Genomic DNA, 25,387 nt, shown 5'->3' with positions numbered 1-25,387 from the left:
GTTTTGATTGAGCCACTCTTTCTATAGGTCATGATGGCATTCTGAACGATGGTCCCACTTGTTGCCGAATGAGAAAGAACTGTACATGTCTTAACCTTAATCTCTATCCTTCCTTTCAAATCCAATATTCATGTCATAAAGACTCCAGTGTATGACACACACCACACTGAATCAATAGTTTATGCACATACTGAATCAACAAATGTGTTAAATGCTCATTCTTGTTAAGAATTTAGGAATCTTTGCCTAAATTATAGTTTGTAAACATCCACAGCACCTCAAAATGCCCAAATCTAAACCAAGTTGCTTCTGTAAACAATTAACCCTTCCTTATGCTACAAGGGCAGATTTAGGAGGGGTGCTTGGAGGGCTGAAGCACCCCCCCCCCCCCCAAAATGTTACAATGAGCAAGCTAGGAAGCTTCTAGAAGCTGTAATACAGGTGCAGTTGCATTTTATACACACGTATGGGCAATGAAAAGAGCAAAGGGAATAGTCAAGAATTACTAAGAGGGGTTCAAAGTTATACTTTTGGAGTAAGTCTTACCTTAGACCTGCTAAAATCGAAATACTCTAATAGAACAGTCAACTACTCTAATAGAACATCCATCAATAAAACTATAAATTTCAAGAAGTTACCAGAGTGTAAGCTGAAATTAAACCTATTCTTCTAGACCTGTGCACTGCTACCCTCACCATTGTACCAAACATCCTGCCATATACCAATCACTTTAGAAAGATTTATACCTTTAATGTACTAATTTAATGTACTAAGGGGTGGTCCAAGATTTTCTGCTTTTTCGCGAGCGTACAGAGGGGATAAAATCACATGTACGCCTTTTAAAATGTTGATCACATGAGTTGGCGAGAAATCCAAATGTAGTGATAAGGCTCTAGTAGTAAACCTCTCTGCTACTTATTCAGTGTCCAATTATAAACGGTGGACACTCAAAACGGTTTACACATCATATGTGACCGGATCTGCGAAAAAGGGACATAATCACACAAGCCTAAATTTACAGAAAGCATTGAATAAATTGGGTGAAATACTTGCATATTATTGAAAAAATTCCGTAAATTTTTTACCCCTTTTTCTTAGTGAAGGAAGGGACTAACAATAAAAACCTGGATATCACTTTATTCGCCTGCTCAACAGGAGTTGGAAAATCTTTGTTTCGGTGCAGTAGACCCAAGGATATGTAAGTTATGAGTGTTTGTTTACGTCATGTCGAAGCGATTGATTTTTCTTCGCGAACTTTGCCTTTGTATGCAGTGAAGAAGGGCGAGTAAAGGACAAACTTACCCAGTAATCGATTCCCCTGTTCATGGCGAACATGATGGTAAAACGTTTAGCTCTGTACCTCAATCCGTTGGTAAGTTACAACCATTTTTGTAAGCACCTGTAATTTATTTTCTCTATACTTAATGTACATATCGATTTTTCTGTTGTTGCTACTTTGTAGGGCTATAACTCCCAAAGCTGTTGGCATATGAAGCTGAAACTTTGCCAGTAGGTACACTTGGCTAAGTAGATTAACCAGGAATTCGAATATAGATCCAGTCACATATATTTGCAGGGGTGAACTTGTTTACTAGTTACCATAACTGCAAGGAGTTTGGAAAACCAGCCTAACTTATAGAGATGCTGTGGAGTGTATATAAATTTTGCATAGTTCCTATGTATATAGCTAGCAGATAATTTACTAAGATGAAGCCAGAATTTCCATCCCACAATCTGAGTAGTGTTGCATCCGGTACACGTGCCTCGCGTGTATTCTAATAATTAGTGCGTCGCTTCGTGTAGTAGTGCATGGGTTAGGCTTGTTTGCTAGTACAAGGAGGCTGAAATACTGATTGACAAGTACAATATGGCATTGTTAGCATGTGTAAGTGTGTAGTTGCAGCTGTATTCCCGCTATGATATCGCAATAACCATTTATACCAGTATGGCAGTTTTTCAAAAACAAGTCTGTATCGGTTATTGCTAGCTGTAATATCGCCTTGTTACTGTCATACCGGTATATCGCCCAACCCTAATCAAATCCCATGCTACATTTATCTAAATCTAGCAGCTTCTGGAGTTTGTACTACCAAATCACTTGAAACTCAACTTTAAGCTTAAATGATACTGCAGCAGTTATGTTGTCATGATCATTGTGTGCTAAAAAGGGGGTTAGTTGTGGCCTAAAACTAGTTGTATTTGTAGACTAGTTGTAAAACAATTATGGTGATGGATGGATCCATCATTTAGTTAGATTGAAATAGCAACTTGCACCACAGAACAGTGGTTATATATATAAAGTAGATCCAATCCTGTGTTTTATATATTTTCCTTGACCTTACATTCAATTAACTATACACTCTTTATTCTCTTTGACAAGCCACCATTACACATTTTCTTAAAGTCCAATAACAAGAAACAGTGTATAGTTCTGTTTTTAAATTAAAATTACTTCCAACTGAACTCATTCAACTTGTACCCAAATTTGGTTAAAATAGCTTCTAGAATCATTCTTGTGATAGCCATTTTCCAAAAATTTCCAGGGAAGTATGCCACCAGAGCCCCCTAGCTGGAGAATTCTATACATGCTGAGTGCACGTGCACTCCACACACTAGTGAGTCTACTTGCCCTCTCCACTCACACTTACCCTCTCTACTGTTTGGACAGCTAGCGTAGTTTGAGCCATGAGACTGTAAGTTATGCTATACTTCAGAACACTAAATTGATCATGTACAGCTGATACCCATATGTTCGTGCACTCCACACACTGGTGAGTCTACTTGCCCTCTCCACTCACAGTTACCCTCTCTACTGTTTGGACAGCTAGTGTAGTTTGAGCCATGAGACTAAATTATGCTATACTTCAGAACACTAAATTGATCATGTACAGCTGATACCCATATGTTTCTACTACAGTGGAACCTGTCTATAATGGTCACCTTGGGACCGCCTTTATATACAGGTGGCTGTTATAGAGAAAACCTGTATAAGGTGGTCAGCAGCATTTTAGTGGCTTTGGCCGTTATAAATGAGTGATTATTATTAAGAGGCTCGCGCCAACCGCAATGCAGTAATATTTTAGTACAGAAAGGACAAGGTGAGCTTGTTATGAATGTTAGTTATAGCTATTGAATACGTTTAAGCAATGAAGCCTGATAGATTATATAGTATTCATTGAAAGGCAGGAAGTGTGATAATTGTGCATTAATTGAAATGGTGCCGTAGTGCCAGACAGTTGGCTTAACAAGCCACCATAAAAGGTAGCGATATGAAGGAGAAAGTTATGTATACAGTGATTCATAGGCGAATTCTTGGTTGGCCGTTATACGCGTTAGACAGGTGACCGCTTAATGCAGACAACAATGCATACATTTGTATGGGAAAATATTTGGGACCTCGTGTCCATGGCTGTTTTGCAGAGGTGACCGCTTAATCCAGGTGACCGTAACACAGGTTCCACTGTACTAGTTCTTCTAAGATGTTAGTGTAAGATTGAATTTCAGCTACTGGCTGTGCTCTTTAGTTATATTGATAAACTGTAGGGGAATAATGGTATTACATTTAAAAAAGTGACATCATTATTCACTCAAAATTACTACCAAATTCAATCTCAGTAGGCCAAATTTGTGGGGGCATGGTGGGGTGGGGTTGCAAACATGGACATTTATGTATGTGGCAAGAAAGTTGATACAACCATGCTCTATCTGGGGGGGTCTGGGGGCACCCCCCCTCCCCCTCCTCTGAGCTACATTCCTACATCTCTTAATAGTATTACATATTCTCAATCAACAATGGCTTGTGGATCATCCAGAGATTTGATTGTTGATTATACAACATTGTCAGTCTCAGTTGCATTCAACTGTGATCATTAAACAATATAACGGCATTCCCCCAATTAGCTCAAATTGTGTGTTACTTTGTATTGTAGTTGACAGTAGTTCAGCTTAACCCGTTAACAATCTTTTCATTCAAACACTTTAGTTGTGAGCAATAAAAGATTCATCATAGGGAAACATAAAATTATGTTATGACTTCTATCAAAACTTGTAATGGAGCCAAACTGCACTTGTCTGCTCCACACCTTTACCATAATCACTACTTATCTGGTTAGTTGAACTGCCAAGCTGGTTTATATAAAAAAGTGAGGAGGAAGTGATTTACCTGATGTTAGCTATAAAATCAAATCTATAGGAATTTGCTGATGATACTAAACTATATCGTCGTAGTTTGTGATTAAAATGACTTTTCTGCAGACTGATTTGGATAGCTTTATTGATTAGTATAAAAATAGGCAAACATCAGTGAACATTAAAAATGTATGACAACTAAAACAGACAATACTCAATCTAAGGCACGTAACCATGATTTGTGAGTGGGGGGTTCAACTTTGACATGATAGGCCTTCATGGCAGCGGGGTTCTTGGGGCACAACCTCCAGCCGCTGAAAATACTTTTTTTTAAATGTTGAGGTATGTTCCTGAAACATTGTTGGCAGGTTTTGATAAACCTACTTTTTGCCATTTTTGGCAACTTTCAAAGGGGTGTAACTAATCACTGGACTGGAACACTGGACTGGACTACTGGACTCGAGTAATATAATTAGCAATGCGCATGCGCAGTCTAATAATGCCACCTGTTCCGCTCTGATGTGTAGCTCGTCTTGTACACTGTATCACTATCACTCCTGAATATGTCACAGGTAATTTTTAATAGTAGCAATGCGTTACTTACCATTCCGTTCATTTTTTCCCAGTGCGGCCGTACGAAGGAGACTGCCATTGTGCTGACTGACAACGATGATACAAGCAACGGCGAGCCCTTCGACTCTGAAGAGGATTTCCCAGCCACTTGGTTTACAGAAGACTTGGTACAGAAAGCAGAATCTCCTTTACGTATAGTGAAAGCGAAGAAGTACAGGTAAGCCATTCAGTAATCTCGCGCAGCTGTTTTCCCTAACCAAGCCCACTGAAAAGAAAGGTCTGGCTGCACGAGGCTATAGCTACCTAGTTATGGTACGAGTCACTGACAGCTCGAGGCTTTGTAGATGCATGGTTAATGAAATATCTTGGGACGCTGCTGGATGGTTAATGCCAAGTTCAATTCTGCTGGTTCTGGCCTAGAATGGTAGTTTCCGCACGAGAAGCCGTCTAAGTGCGAGTACTGGTTCATTGCTACAGGGCTTACCAATTGTAATGAGTTTCAAAAACCAACCATAGGAGTGGAGTAGAGCACAATATGGAACAACCAGCCGTCTTCACAAACTAATAAAATGCGGAGTAATCCTAAGTGATCTATGGGGGCATGCACTAAAATATTTGTGGGGTGCCCTATTGTCTGGGTTGTGTAATAGAGGCCACACCACCACAGGCTACTCAGCATTGCCAGGTATTGGATACTGTCTAGTAGTCGATGATATTTTAGGTAACATGGTTGTTTGTTACAGAGAGATAATTACTGTGCTGGATGAAGACATGAAGCAAGAATATGCTGAAAATAGTAGTGGTATGGTTGCTGTAATACATGCTATGGTGTCATGTTAAGATTTTATCATAGATGAAGATGACAGAATAGATAAGGAGTCAGTCAGGAAAAAGCTGAAGTTCAGGTTTGCATTATAAAATAATTGTAAAGGTGATCAGTATTCATTACAGTGAACAACAATCTCAATGCAGTCAGCCTATTTATGAGTACCCACCTTCAAAGTATACTTCAGAAAGAATCTTACAGATATTACTTGATCCTAAAATACCTAATGAGAAAATATGTGCAGCCAAACCTACCGGGATTACTTCTAGTGCAACATTTGTGATAGACATTCGTCAGCTGAAGTGTGTAGATGATGTTAAGAAGGATGAATTTGGAATCTGGAAGTACTCAGGCTCTCACCCAACAGCATATAAAGTTACAGTACATGATGATATAGTTGAAGTAGAGAAATGCAGTGATGATTGTTGTGAAGAAGATAGCATCATTCATTTACGACGTCTCCATTGCACACATCCTTCCAACCAAGAATTTAAACGTATGATTTGTTTTGTGTCAGGTATGGTCGTCACCTTGTACGTTAAGGCACAAAATTGATGAAAGAGTAGTATTTACAGATAGATACATCTTCCACAATTTTATTCAATTTCTGTTGTTAGTATATATAATGTTCTGATATTGTTTTTTCACTACTGATCCAATACCAATATAAAATTAGCCAATACCGATGCTTTGTTGCACTGGCATCACTCACAAATAATAGTCCAATAATAGTTGGTTGGTATTGGGAATTTACAGCTTTACCAATACAAGTCTGATACCACCAAAATTAATGGTGATATTGTGCATCACTAAAAAACATTTATAATACCTGAGTATTAGAGCTGGATGATACACCAGTACTGTTAGTAATCTGTGTACTGCCTGGTTTTTAATACTGCCTGTTTTTTTTTTATAATACTGCTATACACTCTGAGCATCATGGCCTCCCTGTGGGTTTGTTTTATACCATATTTAGAGGGTAACCAGACATGTGACAATGTTTTGTAGGCAGGTGGTGATGTAGCCAGCTAACCAAACAATGTAAATAAGTTTGTGGTAATTTGTACCTGTGGCTTGCTGAGCTACCATGGGTATTTGGTGCTTTTGTTGAGGTAAATGGCAGTTACTTTAATACCAATGGCTTTTACATTATTACTGTGACATTTAGTAATATGGTGATAGTTTTTATGGAAGGTATACAGTCTGCTGCTTTTCAATACCGCCCAGCACTAGTGAGTGTATAGGCTGTTGGTGCTAACAATTATAGATCGAGTGGTATATTGTATTGAAATATCAAATTTCAGAAAGATATCACTATTAGAGGTGCACCAATAATCAAATAGGTAACGTGTAGAAATGCAGCAGATATATGCATACACAATTATGTAGAAAAACATGTTTATGAGCAGCTATGCAAGTAGTAACGCATGTTTATGTCAAGGTAGTAATCTCAACTGTTACAGATTTTATCCTCTGACATTTCTTTGATATGAGGTGGAATTTAGTTGTATAGCAGGCTTATTTAGATTTCCACAATTGTATTCATATCAAATTTACGGATATCAACTGTGACATGATCTGACTCAATTATGCTAAGTCAACTAACATGAAAATGTCTGTCAGTTGAATATACAATTGTGGCCAGATCTGCAGAAACCCAACATAAGAGTACAAGTCAACAAAATTTTATTTTAAAAAACCACTGGTTGCATATGGACTCTTTGTTATAATGGGTAAAATAAAAATATTTGTTTATATTGTGTGTTATCAAAAAATCTTCAAATATTTTAAATGTCTTATGGTGAAAATCTGGATATCATCTTTTTGCCTACCCAAGAGGAGTTTGGTTTCAGTGCAGTAGACTTCATCACATCAAAGTAGTGGTTTAATTTTGTCGTAGTCTGCAGTCAAGAGAAGCAAAAAAAATATTTATCGTTTGCAACCTTCTCGGTAAGCACCTGTGTTTTATTTTTCCCTACACTTGCTGTTGTTACTTTGTAGAGCTGTAACTCAGTTTTTGGCGTACAAGGTTGAAACTTCCCCCAGAGCATGCACTTGGCTACGTAGACTATTAATGAAGAATTCAAAATGCACTATTATTAAGTTTTTGGGTTTCTGTAGATCTGGTTACAATTTAACTATGTATAATATACACGTTTAACGAATTACTCAGTTAACTAACATGTAATATGTCTTGTATTTTGCAGATTCATCAAATAATCCTCACCATCTTTGTCTCATTACATATCGAATTCCGCATGGATACACTCCTATTATACAGGGACATGGAAATGCCAAAGAGTATAAACCTTTTTTCCCCACTTGGCCTAGCACTATAAAGCGAATTAAAGAAGAAGGAATGACAAAGAGATCAAAAGAGGCTTTCCAATTAATTGATTCAGAGATTGGTGGCGTAGTGAATGCAACAGCTCCTGGAGAGCTCCCTCGTAATGAAAAACAAATGTATAACCACAAAAGAAAAACTGATGGTGGTACTACAAGAAGCAAAGCTGATGAGATTTTTTCTGTGATGCAAAAAGCTCACACACAAGATCCAGCACACAAATTTGTACGAGATATCAAAACTGCTCCCGAACCAGCAATCATATTAGCTGATGATCAACAACTTCAAGATTTAGTCAGGTTTGCCACATCCTCGGTGAACTTTGGTATTGTTACGATTGACCCTACATTTTCACTTGGAGAGTTCGATGTCACTCCAATTACTTACCGTCATCTTTTGTTAGAAACTAGGAGAGGGAACTCTACTCCAATATTTTTGGGCCCAATTTTGATTCATTATAAAAAGTCTTTTGCAAGCTATCTATTTTTTGCCTCTTCTTTGATAGGACTGTGTCCACAGTTGCAAGCAATCAGGGTGTTTGGTACAGATGGCGAGCAGCCACTCATCAATGCTTTCAGCCATGAATTTGGCTTTTCCCAACATTTAACCTGCTTTATTCATGTGCGTAAGAATATAAAAGAGAAGCTTAGTAACTGCAATATTCAATCTGATGTTGCACTCAAGGTGCTAAATGATGTGTTTGGTTATAGAATGGGTACTGTATTCCAGGAAGGACTAGTTGATTCCACTGATGTTGAAGATTTTCAAGCCAAGTTGGAGTCACTTATAGAAAAGTGGAATACTCTTGCTAACTCGAGCTCAGCAGATATGGCTGAGTTCATTGATTGGTTTAAAGCAAATAAGGTAGAGGTAATTCGTGATACGATGCTGCGTCCTGTTAGGGAAGAATGTGGGCTTGGAAATCCACCAGAGATCTTTACAACTAATCCTAGTGAAAGTATGAATGCTGTTTTGAAACGCAAACTGGATTTTAGAAAGTGAGTTGCCTGTGTTTGTTGAAAAGATGAAAGAGGTTGTGGGAGAGCAACAGAAAGAAGTTGAACGAGCAGTAATTGATCGAGGAAAATATTGCCTGAGGTCCGAGTATCGTTTCTTACAAGTGTCTCAAGATAAATGGTTTACTATGAATGCACAGCAGCGTGCTAAGCATTTGTCGAAGGTACATTCTTTAGTAATGACAGATGTAAAAATCCAACCTATCAATGATTCTCTGCAGCAAGGTGATTGGATTGAAGACAAGAAAGAGTTGTCCATGGACGTGAACATAGCTTCAAAACAGGTAAATTTACCTTTAACTTGTATTGAAGGAATTTGGAGAAAAGCAACCGAATTGATTAACAATCCAAATGCTATGGCATGTGCTCCTGGTCAATCTCCCGAGTCAAGGATGGTTCTCAGCTACAGTGGAAAAAATCCACATTTAATTACAGTAACAAAGGGGGGAGCCTTTAATTGTGATTCACAGTGTCCCAACTGGAAATCTCTTGGGTTGTGTGCCCACACAATTGCTGTTGCTGAAGTTAATAATAAGTTGTCTCAGTTCATGTCATCTCTCCATAAAAAGAAACGGTCACCAAACATTTCTAGCCTCATTACGTCTCAAATGCCAAGTGGTCGTGGTCGAAAAGGAAACATTGGTACACGCTGTCGAAAGACAGTGGAAAAACCAGATACAAGGATGTCCATGGCAATTGGATACAATCACGGAGACAGTAGCATGAGTTATGCACCAGTGATGGTATCTGTAGCCTCACCATCACCTTCCTTTTCACCATCCCATTTTTCAATGAACCACCCACCCCCTTCTTTTACACCATCCCACTTTTCAATGAAGCAACCGTCCCCTTCCTTTTCACCATCCTACCTTTCAATCAACCAACCACCAGCATACTCAGCTACTCCATCTGCTCATTATTTCCCATGGTGTCCCAGCCCTTTTAGCCCTTCGTATTCCCCATTCATCTTATGTTTCATCAAAGGTAACATTTCAGTCTGTATTGGCTGCCAAAACAAATACAACAAAATCAGAGAGCCACCAGATGACTTGTGCATTAAACATCAAGAATGGAGGCAATTCACCCCTCAAGGATCAGACACTCCACAGCAGAAGTATGGCAATGTCTATTATCACTGTAAACCAGATTGCGTGTGGTTACGGTGCCCATACTTTGATCCTCAACTGTTAGACATCACTGAAGTGCTTGATCAACTTGAAATTACACACAAGGAATACTTACAAACTGTTTTTAATCTACAAATGTAAACAGTATTAAAGTACTTACAAACTGTTTTTCATGTACCAGTGCAAATAGTATGAATTACTCGAGTTTGCTGTTTTGAAATCAAATCTAGCTGTTTAACTTAACTCATTGTGATTTTAAAGGCTGTACTGCTTTAGTAGTGATATAAAAAAGCCCAACATGATTGCATTATTTTCACACCTGTCATGGTGTGGTGGCACTTGCACTGTCTTCACATAATTTACAGTATAACAGGTCTAACAACAGTGTACTAGCCTAAAGGGAATTATTGTGCATTACTAATCTAGTAAAAAAATGTTAATATTAAAAAAAAACTGAGTCCAGTAGTCCAGTCCAGTGATTAGTTACACCCACTTTCAAAGTTGCCAAAATTGGCAACTTCAGAAGCTGCCAAAATTGGCACCTTTCAAAGCTGCCAAAACTGGCAACTTCAGAAGCTACCAAAATTGGCAATTTCATAAGCTGCCAAAATTGGCAATTTCAGAAGCTGCCAAAAGTGGCAACTTCAAAAGCTGCCAAAAGTGGCAACTTCAAAAGCTGCCAAAACTGGCAACTTCATAAGCTGCCAAAACTGGCAACTTCATAAGCTGCCAAAACTGGCAACTTTTAGAGCTGCTTCAAAAATGTATCACTAGCAGCTCTGATATTTCCAAAAGTAGCATAAATTCCATGTCTTTTTATAGTTGCAAAGGTATTTTTTAATTGTGGGATTGAATTTCAGTTTGGGGTTTCAAAACTGGAAGCTTTTATAGCTACCCAAGTTAGCAAGATTATAAATGTAAGTTTATAAAATATCCAAAATGGGCAAGTTCTGTAATTACCAAAATTGGCAAGTTTCATAATATCCAATGTTAGTAAGTTTATAATTACCAAAATTGGCAAGTTTGAATTTCCAAAATTGGCAAGTTTGAACTTCCAAAATTGGCAAGTTTGAATTTCCAAAATTGGCAAGTTTGAACTTCCAAAATTGGCAAGTTTGAATTTCCAAAATTGGCAAGTTTGAATATCCAAAATTGGCAAGTTTGAATTTCCAAAATTGGCAAGTTTGATTTTCCAAAATTGGCAAGTTAGAATTTCCAAGATTCCATTATTGGCATGAAGTAGGCATGTCAAACTTGGCAATAAAAAAACATCTTATTTCTTGCCAAAAATGGAAACTCAAACCCACAATCAATGGTTACACACAGCACTATATAAGTAAAACCTGATACCTTCCAATTTTGGAACAACTGTTAAGAAAAAAAAACCAAAACCTGCCAAAATTGGCAGGTGAACATACCTGAAATGTTAGTATTTTCATTCTCTTCAAAGTGGTAACAAGCAAAACGCGCCTCATTTCTAACAGTGACATCAATTGTACAGGTAGTGTACTGGGCACATGACGCCGTTTCCAGTCCCTATTAGGAGTAGTATATCTATGGTGCATGTAAGGACAGCCATAGTATTGAAGAGGTTCGTAAGGACATTATCAAAGCAGGCAGTGTGCTAGTGTTTAGAATGAATGTATGCCAATCAGTTAAAGGTTAAACTTGTCACGAAAGACTAGTGTCACTGCAGCACTAACTAGTACATTTGTGATAGACAGTCAAAAGTACAAGCTAATGGCAGCAGTTTGTGGGGTAACTACCTCTGCACGACCTGGGTATGAGTACAAGGCTGTACTGTCAATAAGTGAAAAACGGCTACATTATGCTGACCTTTCCACCAGTATAGAGAATTGGCTATGTGGTTCAAAAGTGTATTTGTTGGTACAGTAGATTTGTTTTATCATGCTGAATCTACTGTACCAACTCCAAAAGATGCAGTCGGCCATGTAAAGGCTCCTGAATCTGTGAAGCCACCTAAATCTGTAAAGCCACATTTAAGCGTACAATTTCAAAGCAGCAAATAGCACCGCTGGAAATGACAATGAAAGTCTTGATTCTTCTATAGCAGGTGCAGCAGCCAAAAGTACAGATTCTGCGCCTGTAAGGAATACTACTGAATTCAAAACCTCTACAGTAGGTACAGTAAACAAAGCTACAGATTCAACTCCTTTTCAAAATCTGAGGACCATCTAGAGCAGGTGCACTGCTAGATCATTTTAAAGTTGAGTAACTTTCAAAAATACTGATGGTGTATCTTGTTATGCCAATTCTGTATTACAGTCTCTTCTACAGCACATTGGTCTTAGAAGTGCATTCATTGCCAGTAGATATAGAGTTCTACAAGATTTATCGAACTTGTACAATAATCCACCAAGAACAGAAGTACTTTCTAATAGACAAGTACACCAAATCCTAGGTGCATCATTTTCTATGCAAAGACAGCAAGATGCATCAGAATTTTTGATTAACATGTCTGTGTATTGTAGAATAATAGAAAACTGCTTGAAACTGATAACAAGAACTAGTAGACGATGTACCAATTGTCCGTACAGTCTACACACAGCATGAATCTCGAACCAAAGCAGCTGTTTCTTAGCATCACGTGATCACTCGTAATGGTCACTTAATTATGTTGGAGCTTGTATTCATGGGTGTAATTGTATTCACATATGTTAGGGTCCAATCATCAACAGAAGCCACCTTATAGCCAGCTAATTCATATCATTTTTTTAAACATACAATTATTAGTTATATGCTAAGTCATTTCCAAGCTGTATAGTTATCCAGTATGGGACGCACATACATCAGGTAAGCTTCAGCTTTCACTTCACGCTGGCATGAAGACAAATTTCTTCTCAGGAAGAACAAGGTATTGTTTGCTTTCTTACATACTAAATTTACATGTGAGTTGAAAGTAAGCTTGGAGTCAATCATTACTCCCAAATATCTAGCTTCATTTACACACTTTAGTGGTTCATCTTATAATAAGTACACCTTCTTGATGATCTGCTTCAGTGAAATGTGTAGAACTTCACATTTATTCACGTTTAACATCATTAACCACTTATTTGCCCAAAGCTGTAAATTATTGTCGTAACTTGACAATAACTTTAAGACAGCAGCATACAACAACTGAACAAGTACAACTACTACACAGTATTTATACACACAAATAAAACCTTAAAACCACAGGTACAGAACAATGGATAATTAAACAGTACAAAACACACATGAGAAAATAAGTACAAGGGCAATTAATTACAAAACCAAAGGAGGGAAAACAGGTTACACAAAAACACATGAATATATTTAACTAAGTACAAAAACATGTGAATAAGATTAAGAAAGTCTGTACAAACAATGCATCTAATCACTAAGGAATGTCACTACTTACTACAGTCTGTCACACTCCTTCCCATTTAAGATACTGCATATCACTTGGGAGGGTAGGTCAATCTGTCTGGAGCAGTTCTGACTCTGGTAGATCGACGTAATGGTGTAGGTAGCTCTGAATTGGCTTGTTGTGCAGTAGTGGTAGTAGTGGGTGATTGAAATGGAATAAAGTCATCAATCACATCAGGAACAGTAGCATAATGATCAGTAATGTCAGTTTTCCTCAGGTGATCAATGTGACGTTTGAAATAACGCCCATCTGACAACTTCACTATGTAGGAAAGTGGTCCCTTAGTGTTGACAATTGTACCAAACAACCACTCAGGCCCTGTTGAGAAGTTACGTACTAAAACATTAAAGCCAATCTTCAAAGTTCGAAGCTTGCTTTTCTTGTCATGCTGCACTTTCTGGGCGAGCTGTTTACTTCTGATTTTGCTTGCCAGGTTAGGTAACATAAAATCAAAATGTGAACGCGGACGGCGTCCTAGTAACAGTTCAGCAGGAGATATCCCAGTAGTTGAGTGAGGTGTCAGACGGTACTTAAACAGAAATCTAGATACACGGGTCGACAAAGATTCTCGAGGATCTGCTCGCTTCATGGCTTCTTTAAAAGTCTGCACAGCTCTCTCTGCCAAACCATTGCTAGCTGGGTGGTATGGAGCACTCTTGACATGCTTAATGCCATTCTTAGAGCAGAAATCCTGGAATTCAACACTAGTAAAAACAGAACCATTGTCCTTCACAATCATCTCTGGCAGCCCATGTGTTGCAAACAAGGAGCGTAAATGATCAGTTGTATTAGCAGTAGTAGCACTCTTTACTATTTTGACTTCCAGCCACTTGGAGTGGGTGTCGACCACAATCAAAAACCATTTTTCAAGGTAGGGTCCAGCATAGTCAATGTGGAGTCGAGTCCAAGGGCGATCAGGCCATTCCCAGGGATGTAAGGGGGCAGGTTGTGGAGCATGGCGAGTCAGCTGGCATTGGTTACATGATTTCACTCTGTCAGCAATGTCATCATCCATCTGGGGCCACCAAACAAAGCTTCTAGCCAGACTTTTCATTCTTGATGTACCTGGATGGCCATCATGTAACTGCTCCATTACACTCTTGCGTCCTGCTTGTGGAACAACAACACGACTCCCCCACATAACACACCCATCACATACAGTCAGTTCATTGTGTCTCACTTGATAGGGTTTCAGATTAGGATCATTAGAATACTGCCATCCCTGAAGTAGCAGTGTGTGCACCTTGGAAAGGATTGGATCTTGTGTGGTCCACTGTTTCAACTGGTTAAATGTTATTGGAGCTTGTAAGCTTTGCATTAGAAGAACAGTTTCTCCCAGAGCAGGAACTGATTCAGGCATCTCTGGCAAAGGTAATCTACTAAGGACATCTGCATTAGCCATCTGAGATCCTGGTTTGTAAGAGACTGTGTACTGGTATGAACTGAGAAGTAATGCCCAACGCTGAACTCTAGCAGAAGCCATAGCTGAAATAGCTTTACTAGGATTGAAAAGGTACTGTAGTGGTTTGTGGTCTGAATAAATTGTGAAAGAATGACCATACAAGTACACATGAAACTTTGTGACACCAAAAACAATAGCTAGAGCTTCTTTGTCTAATTGAGCATACCCCTTTTCTGCTGGAGATAAGGATCTGGATGCAAAAGCTATTGGTCGCTCACTGCCATCATCTAGTCTGTGTGATAGCACTGCACCAACTCCATAGGGAGAGGCGTTGCAGGCTAAGGTAAGTGGCTTCTGGGGATCAAAATGAGTTAACAAACACTCAGAGGTTAGTTGAGATTTGACTGCAGAAAAAGCTTTGTCTTGCTGAGCTCCCCATTTCCATTTGGAACCTTTCTGTAGTAAAATATACAAGGGAGCTAGCACTGATGATAAATTTGGCAAAAATTTACCATAATAGTCCACTAACCCCACAAATGACCGTAGCTGTGTCACATCAGTAGGTACAGGAGCGTCTTTTATGGCTCTAAACTTTGTCTTCAGTGGGCTGTATTCCTTTGGTTGATATCTGGTGACACAGGTACTCGACAGATGGCATCATGAAGGTACACTTGCTGCATTTCAAACGAAGGCCTGCAGTTTGCAACTTGGACAAAACAGCTTCCAGATTAGCAAGGTGGCTTTCTTGTGTGTCACCCGTCACCAACAGATCATCCAAATAAATGCAGGTATTTGGGATGCCCTGCAAGACATTCTCCATTGTACGCTGGAAGATTGAAGGAGCTGCAGAAATACCAAATGGCAATCTGTTATAACAATACAAACCTTTATGAGTGTTAATTGTTACCAACTGCTTTGACTTTTGCTCCAAGGGAATCTGTTGATAAGCATTAGCCAGATCTAATTTGCTGAATGTTTTACCACCAGACAGTGAAGCAAAAATGTCATCAATTCTAGGGAGTGGGTAAGTGTCAGGCTTAGCCGCACGGTTGACTGTCAGGTGATAGTCACCACAAATTCTCACAGAACCATCTTTCTTGACAACTGGCACAATTGGAGCTGCCCAGTCAGAATGTTCAATTGGCTTAATGATGCCAGTCTGCTGTAGTCGTTTCAGTTCTATCTCCGCTTTAGGCATTAAAGCATGTGGGACTGTACGGGCTCTACAAAACTTTGGTGGTACAGCTGGATCAACAACAATCTTGGCCTCAACTCCTTGGAATCTTCCAGTCTCATCATTGAACACTGTTGAATACTGCTGGAGGAGTGACTGCAGCTTATTCTCAGCTTGTACACTGTGGATAGTAGTCCAGTCAAGTTTCAGTTCATGAAGCCAGTCACGACCAATCAAGCTAGGTCCAGCACCTGCAGCAACTAATAACTCAAGCACTTTACACTGATTATAGTGATTAACAGTTACTGTAGCCACACCTAAAACAGGAATCAGCTCACCAGTGTATGTTAACTTCACCTTGGCTGGGGTTATGGTTGGTTGCTGCTCTTCAGGCCATAATTGCTTGAAAGTGTTCTCACCAACAATAGATCTGGATGCCCCTGTGTCAATCTCCATTTGTAGTTTTGAGTTGGTGATCTCAATTGTGGCAACAATTGGGTCAGAATGGCCAACAGTGACATTGTGCATGCCATACTCAGGGCACTCTGATTCAGAATCTGAAGACAATTCATCTAACTGGAGTGAATGCTGCTGTTGAGGAGCTTTACACCCCGTTCACACTACCCTCTAACCCGGGTAGAGCACGGCACGGCTTGAAACAAACTGGAGTGTGAATCAATCGAGTCGTGCCGAACTGGGTCCAGCATGGCACGACAAGGAGAGGTGGGCTGGCACGGGTTGGCCCTGAGTTGACTCAGGATAGCATACAGTCTGAACGTATTCCGAGCTGGCCAAGTCAGGTTAACAATATAACTTGTTTCTGTTGGCCACACAGCAAGTATATTCTATGTTCTAAAACTGTTCTTCAAAATGGCTATGACGTACCGTACTTCTAGTAGACTTTGTGACAATTACGCTCGAACGACGTGTTAATAATCCTGGAGAAAGGAGCATCCACTAGCTTAAACATGGTGTCTCTAACATTGTACGGCTTATTTCAGCTGGTTCTACACTTCCTTGCTACAATTCTAGTGTCTTTTTATTAAGCGCCTAAATAATCAAAAGCTCATGCGCTTCTCTTAGCTAATTATTATTCGGCTCTCGCACTATCGAGCTCGTGTCAGATGCAGTAGTGTGAACAAGTGCCAACCCGAGTTCAATAACCCGAGTTGAAAACACTCTGGCTAACCCGGGATAGTGTGAACGGGGTGAAAGCTGCTGTGTACTTCAGAGGTTTGGCCCTGGAACGACACACCTTTGCAATGTGACCTACTTTCCCACACTTGTGGCACTTGGCCTTCTGGAAAGTACACTCTGGAGCTTTGTGAGGGCCTCCACATCTATGGCAAGCAATAGGTTTTGAAGATCTGTCTTTATTAGGTTTCACAAAGTTGACACTGGAGGATTTGGCTTGCAACTCTTGAGCACTTTTATCCGCTGCTTCTAAAGCAAGAACAAGTTCACATGCCTTCTTGTGGTTAAGGTCTGGTTCAGCCAGCAAACGGCATTGAATACGGCTATCATTGATGCCACATACCATGCGATCACATAGCATATCTTCCAGTATGCCTGCAAGCTTACAATGTTCAGACAGATGTTTAAGCTCAGCTATGTAGGTAGCAACAGACTCACCCTGCTTTCGAATACGAGAATTAAATAAATAACATTGCACAACTTTGGAAGGTTTTGGCTGGTAATGTTCAGTCAACAGTTTCACAATGTCCTTGAAGGTAGCGTCAACAGGCTTAGTAAGAGCCAGAAGGTTCTTGATGAGCTTGTAAGTAGCAGCACCACAGACACTGAAAAGGACAGCTCTCTGCTTCTCAGCCTCCTTCACCTCATTGGCAGCAAAGTAGAACTCCAACCTCTCTGCATAGGAGGTCCAGTCTTCTACAGCAGGGTTGAACTCTCGCAGGCGGCTATGTGTGGCCATGGTTTATCCTCGTCGCCAGTATGTCGTAACTTGACAATAACTTTAAGACAGCAGCATACAACAACTGAACAAGTACAACTACTACACAGTATTTATACACACAAATAAAACCTTAAAACCACAGGTACAGAACAATGGATAATTAAACAGTACAAAACACACATGAGAAAATTAATTACAAAACCAAAGGAGGGAAAACAGGTTACACAAAAACACATGAATATATTTAACTAAGTACAAAAACATGTGAATAAGATTAAGAAAGTCTGTACAAACAATGCATCTAATCACTAAGGAATGTCACTAATTACTACAGTCTGTCACAATTATATAAGTCTTGCTGAAGAGTTTCTTGATCGATTTGATCGGTTATTGGTCTATATAACACAGTCATCTGCGAAAAGACCAAAGGATGATGATATACACTCTGGTAAATCATTGATATAGACCAGAAACAATAAGGGACCCAACACTGTCCCTTCAGGTACACCACTAGTAACATTCACTGGGTGTGATATACAACCATTACATACAACTCTTTGACTACAGCCATTAAGAAACGATGAGATCCACTGAAGAGTGGATCCCCTAATACCATAATGGTACAACTTGTGTAACAGAAATTAGATAAATGCATACCAGCTGTAAATGTACATACACCATATCAACTTTAAGTTTGTATACATTCAATGAATGCATGTAAATAAATTATAACAATGTTTATGGTGATTTCTGTAAATATATGAAAATGTCTAAATAATATAAAGATTGAACATTTATGTCAGATAACTAGTACAACAGATAAAGTCAAAGTACAACATAAAGTCAAGTACAACCGAAAAGTCTAAGTACAACATAAAGTCAAGTACAACAGATAAAGTCAAAGTACAACATAAAGTCAAGTACAACAGATAAAGTTAAAGTACAACATAAAGTCAAGTACAACCGAAAAGTCAAAGTACAACATAAAGTCAAGTACAACAGATAAGTACAATATAAAGTCAAGTACAACCGAAAAGTCAAAGTAAAACATAAAGTCAAGTACAACTTAGCTGGAACCTAACCAGTTGTCCCAGTCGTCCAACAAAATATTGTCTTCTGAGTTGCTACTATCACTGTCTAATTCACTTTGATCTGCAGCAGCCCATGTCTTGTATTTTTCTTTTCGTTTGGTCTGGCCGTCTTGTTTTGGCTCTCCACCACAAATCAATAGATGGGTCTGGATTAAAGTTATCCATGGATGCGCCATCTGTATTAATCATTAGCAGATCTTTCAAGGTCTCATTTTCAATTGATGATTGTCTATCAACTTTTAGCAGCTTAAGCACAGAAAAGATTCTTTCAAGTTTCCCATTGGAGACAGGCAACAAGAACAACAATCGGCCAAGGGCTAACACATTGGGCCAACTTGAAGAATTTGGTGAGTGGACAATCTCCACCACACAGCCCGATAATCTAGGGTAGCCAATGATATGAATTGTGTGGCGTACAGCAACATGTCATAAAATTCATCCCGTAGCTTACTGATATCTACTCCAGCTGATTCCAAGGGAACTTTGAACCTTTGCCCTAGTCTCTCTATTGGTGCCAAAGGGTCCATCCTCTCTGTATTCTCATCACTTTCACCATCCTCCTCATCTAATGACCTCTGCCAACCATGGGTAGCTAGTACGTAGATAACATCCCTTATGACCCTGAGATCATACCACGCTAACCTTCCCTTCATACAGGCGGTCACAGCTGTGCAAAATTCTTCATGTTTGGATTCGTAAAACGATTTTGCTTGCAAAAGATTTCTCAACTCTTGACACTGGTAGCTGCCATCATCACTCAACTTTGTTAAGGTTGTACAATATGTTTTCCATTGTTCCAGTGGCTTGGAGCTGAGCTTGTTCACTTCCTTGGCAGTACGAATCAAACTACTAAATGCACCCAGAACATCTAGGTCATCTTCTTGCTTTACTTTAGAAAATATTGCGCAGGGAGACAGTAAATCAACAAAAAAGGCACACCCTAGCAAATATTTTGCATCAACCCATTTCCTCAGGTATCCCTGAAGTTTAGCACGATCCACAGCTTGGACAGAACTGTCCATTGACAATGCAGTAAGGTGGTTAGTGTATGCTCCAAACTTTGATAGAATACGTTTCATCGCATTTACTTTATGGGACACCTACCTTGAGCCACTTGCACGTAAAGGTCTCACACCAGCATCATCAAATTCAACACACTGCCGCAAATCAGCAACAACTTCCTCCAACTCATGGCATTTTTTTGGAGACTTCTCGTAAACGTAGTATAGGCGAACAAGCATTTCATCGATGAGATCAAATACAGTCCCCTTCAAAGCATCATTCAGTGCCAATTCTTGTCTATGTACTAGGCACCACATCCAGAACACCCACTGCAGCTCTCCTTCAACCAATCCTTTCAGTCCAGCTGCAGCAATATTTACAGATGCGTCATCTGTCCCAATCCCAACTAACATTTTGCAGTTCTCTACATTCAAGGCAGCAACACCAAATTCCTGTAGCGCACTTTGCAAACATTCGAATAGGCCTTTAGCATTGCCACTCTTTGGTCTGGAAACTGTAAAATACTCCATTCTAGAGTATATCTTCTCATCTGTTCCATCAACATCACACCACTGAACAAGAAACAGTTCATCATCAATTTTGCCTACATCCGTTGTTCCATCCATTAGAATCGAGAAGAACTTGGCGTTTGTCACAGTCTTGCACAATTTGGCCGTTCTTGTTTCAGCAATAAACTTACAGAAGGTCTTTCCTGCATTTTCGTTTACATATGAAGTACCGATGTCGACTCCATGGCGAGATTCTAAGTTACAAATGGCTGTGTATTTGTTAAAAGCAAGCTTGTGGTTGGCAACAAAATATGCTATATCAAACTTCTTTCTCAGGTGGTCCCCATTACCTTCTGAAAACTTTTGCAACATTGTACAAACATTTCTGCTTGAAGGCTCACCAGCTTTAGCAGTTGATCTGGATTCTTTGCAATGAAGTGACATAGCATACTGATGTTGATCGCTACGCGTGTGATATCTGACGTTGCTGTTCCTAACAGAGTCTGCACCAACTATCCATTACTCACTGTAGTTTCGCATGGATTCGATTCTAGACTTGTATTTCAAGCACACCTTGCACTTCAATCTATTGACTGTCCTCTTTCCTTCCTTTCCTATCAAATTGCAATCCAGCCAAGAGAGGGTTTGGCAATCTTTGTCTAGCTCACTTCGCCCATTTGACATATGTCGAATACTGTGACTGACGCTACGTTTCTTTGGCTCAGTTGTTGTCACAGAGTCCGAACAACTACGAGGTCGTTTCCTCGTAGTGGAAGAAGTCGACACAATACTCACTGAATCGGTAGAATCGTCGGAATCAGCCATCGCATGGCAAATCACGTGAAAACCACATGGTCACGGTCTAATAGACACTTGATGTCTCTAATCAATAAGCGCCACCTCCCAGAACGTGATCATGTAGGGTAGGCGAGCGACAAGGTTCACAAACAGGACGAGACCAGCTGCTGTAAAGGAGTTGTTGCCTGTAAACAATCTATAATTATTTAATTATCTTGTTTATTACTTTCGCGTGAGTTCTTAATTCAGGTTTCATCAGACTAAAATGATCTAATCCAAAACAGCCAAGCTGTAAAAAAAGTGTGCGGCCCTCAGAAAGGCTATGGTGAAAAAAGATGTGAAATCCAAGGTGGCGGCCAAGAAATGGCTGTGATGGTAGGTTAGTGGTAAAAATTTTAATAACGACAATTCAGGTGAATTTTTGTGAAGCGGCACAAAAATTCACCTGAATTGTCATTATTAAAATTTTTACCACTAACCTACCATCACAGCCATTTCTTGGCCGCCACCTTGGATTTCACATCTTTTTTCACCATAGCCTTTCTGAGGGCCGCACACTTTTTTTACAGCTTGGCTGTTTTGGATTAGATTTCATTTCTTTTTGTATTTGTATACCCCAAAGCCGGCCTATGGCCAGCTTTGGGACTTTTTTAACCTATGTTTTTTTCTTTACTACAGGAAGAAGAAAAGATGAAGTAGATGTACTTTAAATATTTTATCAGTAAATGTACAAATTATATATACTGTATAATACATATGTGACCGGATTTGCGAAAAGGGGTCCAATTTGCCAACTTTGACAATTGATAACTTCAGATTGGAAAGAGCTATTGCCTTGATATTTGGGCAGTGGTGAGCACCACTATAGCTGAATACATGGTGAAATGTTCAGGTTAATAATTATGTTACTTGAACACTGAGTTATGGTCTCCAACATTTACGGAATTGGATGTGTGTGGAAGACCCCTTTTCGCAAATCCGGTCACATATATTGATTACAGAAATCTCCATGGTGGTTTCTTTGTAACTGAACACTCTACAAGGTGACTTCTTCTAATTGCTCTCTCTACAGGGTGAATTGTTTGTAGCTGAACGATCTACAAGGTAACTTCTTCTAGCTGATCTCTCTACAGGTGATGTGTTTGTAGCTGAATTTTGTATAGGTGATTTGTTTGCAGCTGAGCTCTTTACAGAATGGTTTCTTTGTAGCTGAACTCTCTAAAAGGTAACTTCTTCTAACTGATCTTTCTACAGGGCAATTTGTTTCTGGCAGAATTTTCTACAGGGTGATTTCTTTGCAGCTGAACTCTCTACATGGTGGTTTCTTTGTAGCTGAACTCTCTACAAGGTAATTTCTTCTAGCTGATCTCTCTACAGGGAGATTTGTTTGTAGCTGAACTATCTACAAGGTAACTTCTTATAGCTGATCTCTACAGGGTGATTTGTTCGTAGTTGAATTCTGTACAGGTGATTTGTTTGCAGCTGAGCTCTTTACAAAATGGTTTCTTTGTAGCTGAACTTTCTCCAAGGTAAGTTCTTCTAACTGATCTTTCTACAGGGTGATTTGTTTGTAGCTGAACTATCTACAAGGTAATTTCTTCTAGCTGATCTCTCTACAGGGCGATTTGTTTGTAGCTGAATTCTGTACAAGTGATTTGTTTGCAGCTGAGCTCTTTACAGAATAGTTTCTTTGTAGCTGAACTCTCTACAGGGTGATTTGTTTGTAGCTGAAATCCCTACAAGGTAACTTCTTCTAGCTGATCTCTCTACAGGGTGATTTGTTTGTAGCTGAACTCTCTACAGGTGATTTGTTTGTAGCTGAACTCTACAAGGCGATACTTCTAGGTGATTTCTCTACAGGATTCCTTGTTTCTAACTGAACTCTCAACAGGGTGATCTGTTCATAGCTGAACTTTCTACTGGGTGATTTGTTTGCAGCTGAACTCTCTAAATGGTGGTTTCTTTGTAGCTGAACTCTCTACAATGTGACTTCTTCTAGCTGAACTCTCTACAAGGTGACTTGTTTCTAGCTGATCTCTCTACAGGGTGACTTGTTTCTAGCTGAACTCTCTACAGGTGATTTGTTTGTAGCTGAACTCTCTACATGGTGGTTTCGTTGTAGCTGAACTCTCTACAAGGTAACTTCTTCTAGCTGATCTTTTTCACTGCATATTTGTTTGTAGCTGAGTTCTCTACAGGGTGATTTGTTTGCAGCTGAACTCTCTACATGGGAGTTTCATTGTAGCTGAACTCTCTACAATGTGACTTCTTCTAGCTGAACTCTCTACAGGGTGACTTGTTTCTAGCTGAACTCTCTACAGGTGATTTGTTTGCAGCTGAACTCTCTACATGGTGGTTTCTTTGTAGCTGAACTCTCTACAAGGTAACTTCTTCTAGCCGATCTTTCTACAAGGTGATTGAGTTTTTTGCAGCTGAACTCTTTACATGGTGGTTGCTTTGTAGCTGAACTCTCTAAAAGGTGACTTCTTCTAGCTGAACTCTCTACAGGATGATTTGTTTGCAGCTGGATTCTCTACGTGGTAGTTTCTTTGTAGCTGAACTCTCTACAATGTGACTTCTTCTAGCTGAACTCTCTACAGGGTGACTTGTTTCTAGCTGATCTCTCTACAGGGTGACTTGTTTCTAGCTGAATTCTCTACAGGTGATTTGTTTGCAGCTGAACTCTCTACATGGTGGTTTCTTTGTAGCTGAACTCTCTACAAGGTAACTTCTTCTAGCTGATCTTTCTACAGGGTGATTTGTTTGTAGCTGAATTCTCTACAGGGTGATTTATTTGCAGCTTAACTCTCTACAAGGTGACTTCTTCTAGCTGAACTCTCTACAGAGTGATTGATTTTTTTTGCAGCTGAACTCTCTACATGGTGGTTTCTTTGTAACTTAACTCTCTACAGGGTGATTTGTTTGTAGCTGAACTCTCTACAGGGTGATCTGTTCATAGCTGAACTCCCTATAAAGTAACTTCTTCTAGCTAATCTTTCTACAGGGCGATTTGTTTGTAGCTGAGTTCTCTACAGGGTGATTTGTTTGCAGCTGAACTCTACATGGTAGCTTCTTTGTAGCTCTACAATGTTACTTCTTCTAGCTGAACTCTCTACAAGGTGACTTGTTTCTAGCTGATCTCTCTACAGGGTGACTTGTTTCTAGCTGAACTCTCTACAGGTGATTTGTTTGCAGCTGAACTCTCTACATGATTGTTTCTTTGTAGCTGAACTCTCTACAAGGTAATTTCTTCTAGCTGATCTCTCTACAGGCCGATTTGTTTGTAGCTGAACTCTCTACATGATGGTTTCTTTGTAGCTGAACTCTCTACAAGGTGATTTCTTCTATAGCTGATCTTTCTACAGGGTGATTTGTTTGTAGTTAAACTCTCTACACGATAGATTCTTTGTAGCTGAACTCTCTACAAGGTGATTTCTTCTATAGCTGATCTTTCTACAGGGTGATTTGTTTGTACCTGAACTATCTACATGATGGTTTCTTTGTAGCTGAACTCTCTACAAGGTAACTTCTTCTAGCTGATCTCTCTACAGGACAATTTGTTTGTACCTGAACTCTCACATGAGTGTTTCTTTGAAGCTGAACTCTCTATGAGGTGATTTCTTCTAGCTGATCTTTCTACGGGGTGATTTGTTTGTAGCAGAACTCTCTACAAGGAAACTTCTTCTAGCTGATCTCTCTACAGGGAGATTTGTTTGTAGCTGAACTCTCTATACATGATTTGTTTGCGGCTGAATTCTCTACATGATGGTTTCTTTGTAGCTGAACTCTCTACAAGGTAACTTCTTCTAGCTGATCTCTTTACAGGGTGAATTGTTTGTAGCAGAACGATCTACAAGGTAACTTCTTCTTACTTATCTCTCTACAGGGTGATTTGTTTGTAGCTGAACTTTTTACAAGGAAACCTCTTTTAACTGAGCTCTGTACAGGGTGAATTGTTTGTAGTTGAACTATCTACAAGGTAACTTCTTCTAGCTGATCTCTCTACAGGATGATTTGTTTGTAGCTGAACTATCTACAAGGTAACTTCTTCTAGCTGATCTCTCTACAGGGTG

General features: G+C 39.5%; 2 protein-coding genes across 2 annotated transcripts; one reads left to right on the top strand and one right to left on the bottom strand.

Moving 5' to 3' along the window:
- The first annotated feature begins 4,691 nt into the window (after positions 1 to 4,691).
- LOC136244030 (uncharacterized) lies at positions 4,692 to 8,873 on the top strand. Its single transcript, XM_066035557.1, has 5 exons — positions 4,692 to 4,918; positions 5,445 to 5,503; positions 5,555 to 5,606; positions 5,653 to 6,044; positions 7,735 to 8,873. Exons 1-5 carry the CDS (start codon positions 4,692 to 4,694, stop codon positions 8,871 to 8,873), a joined length of 1,869 nt encoding a protein of 622 aa, XP_065891629.1.
- A 7,131-nt stretch (positions 8,874 to 16,004) lies between these two features.
- Positions 16,005 to 17,932, bottom strand: LOC136244029 (uncharacterized). The gene is made up of 3 exons (XM_066035556.1): positions 17,189 to 17,932; positions 16,069 to 16,590; positions 16,005 to 16,013 (listed from the first exon to the last, which is right to left on the bottom strand). The coding sequence occupies exons 1-3, from the start codon at positions 17,930 to 17,932 to the stop codon at positions 16,005 to 16,007; spliced, it is 1,275 nt and encodes a 424-aa protein (XP_065891628.1).
- Positions 17,933 to 25,387: the final 7,455 nt, after the last annotated feature.

The sequence above is a fragment of the Dysidea avara genome, chromosome 14 (genome assembly GCF_963678975.1).
Source record: "Dysidea avara chromosome 14, odDysAvar1.4, whole genome shotgun sequence".
NCBI classification, from domain to species: Eukaryota; Metazoa; Porifera; class Demospongiae; order Dictyoceratida; family Dysideidae; genus Dysidea; species Dysidea avara.
This window is presented reverse-complemented; position numbering and strand designations above follow the sequence as displayed.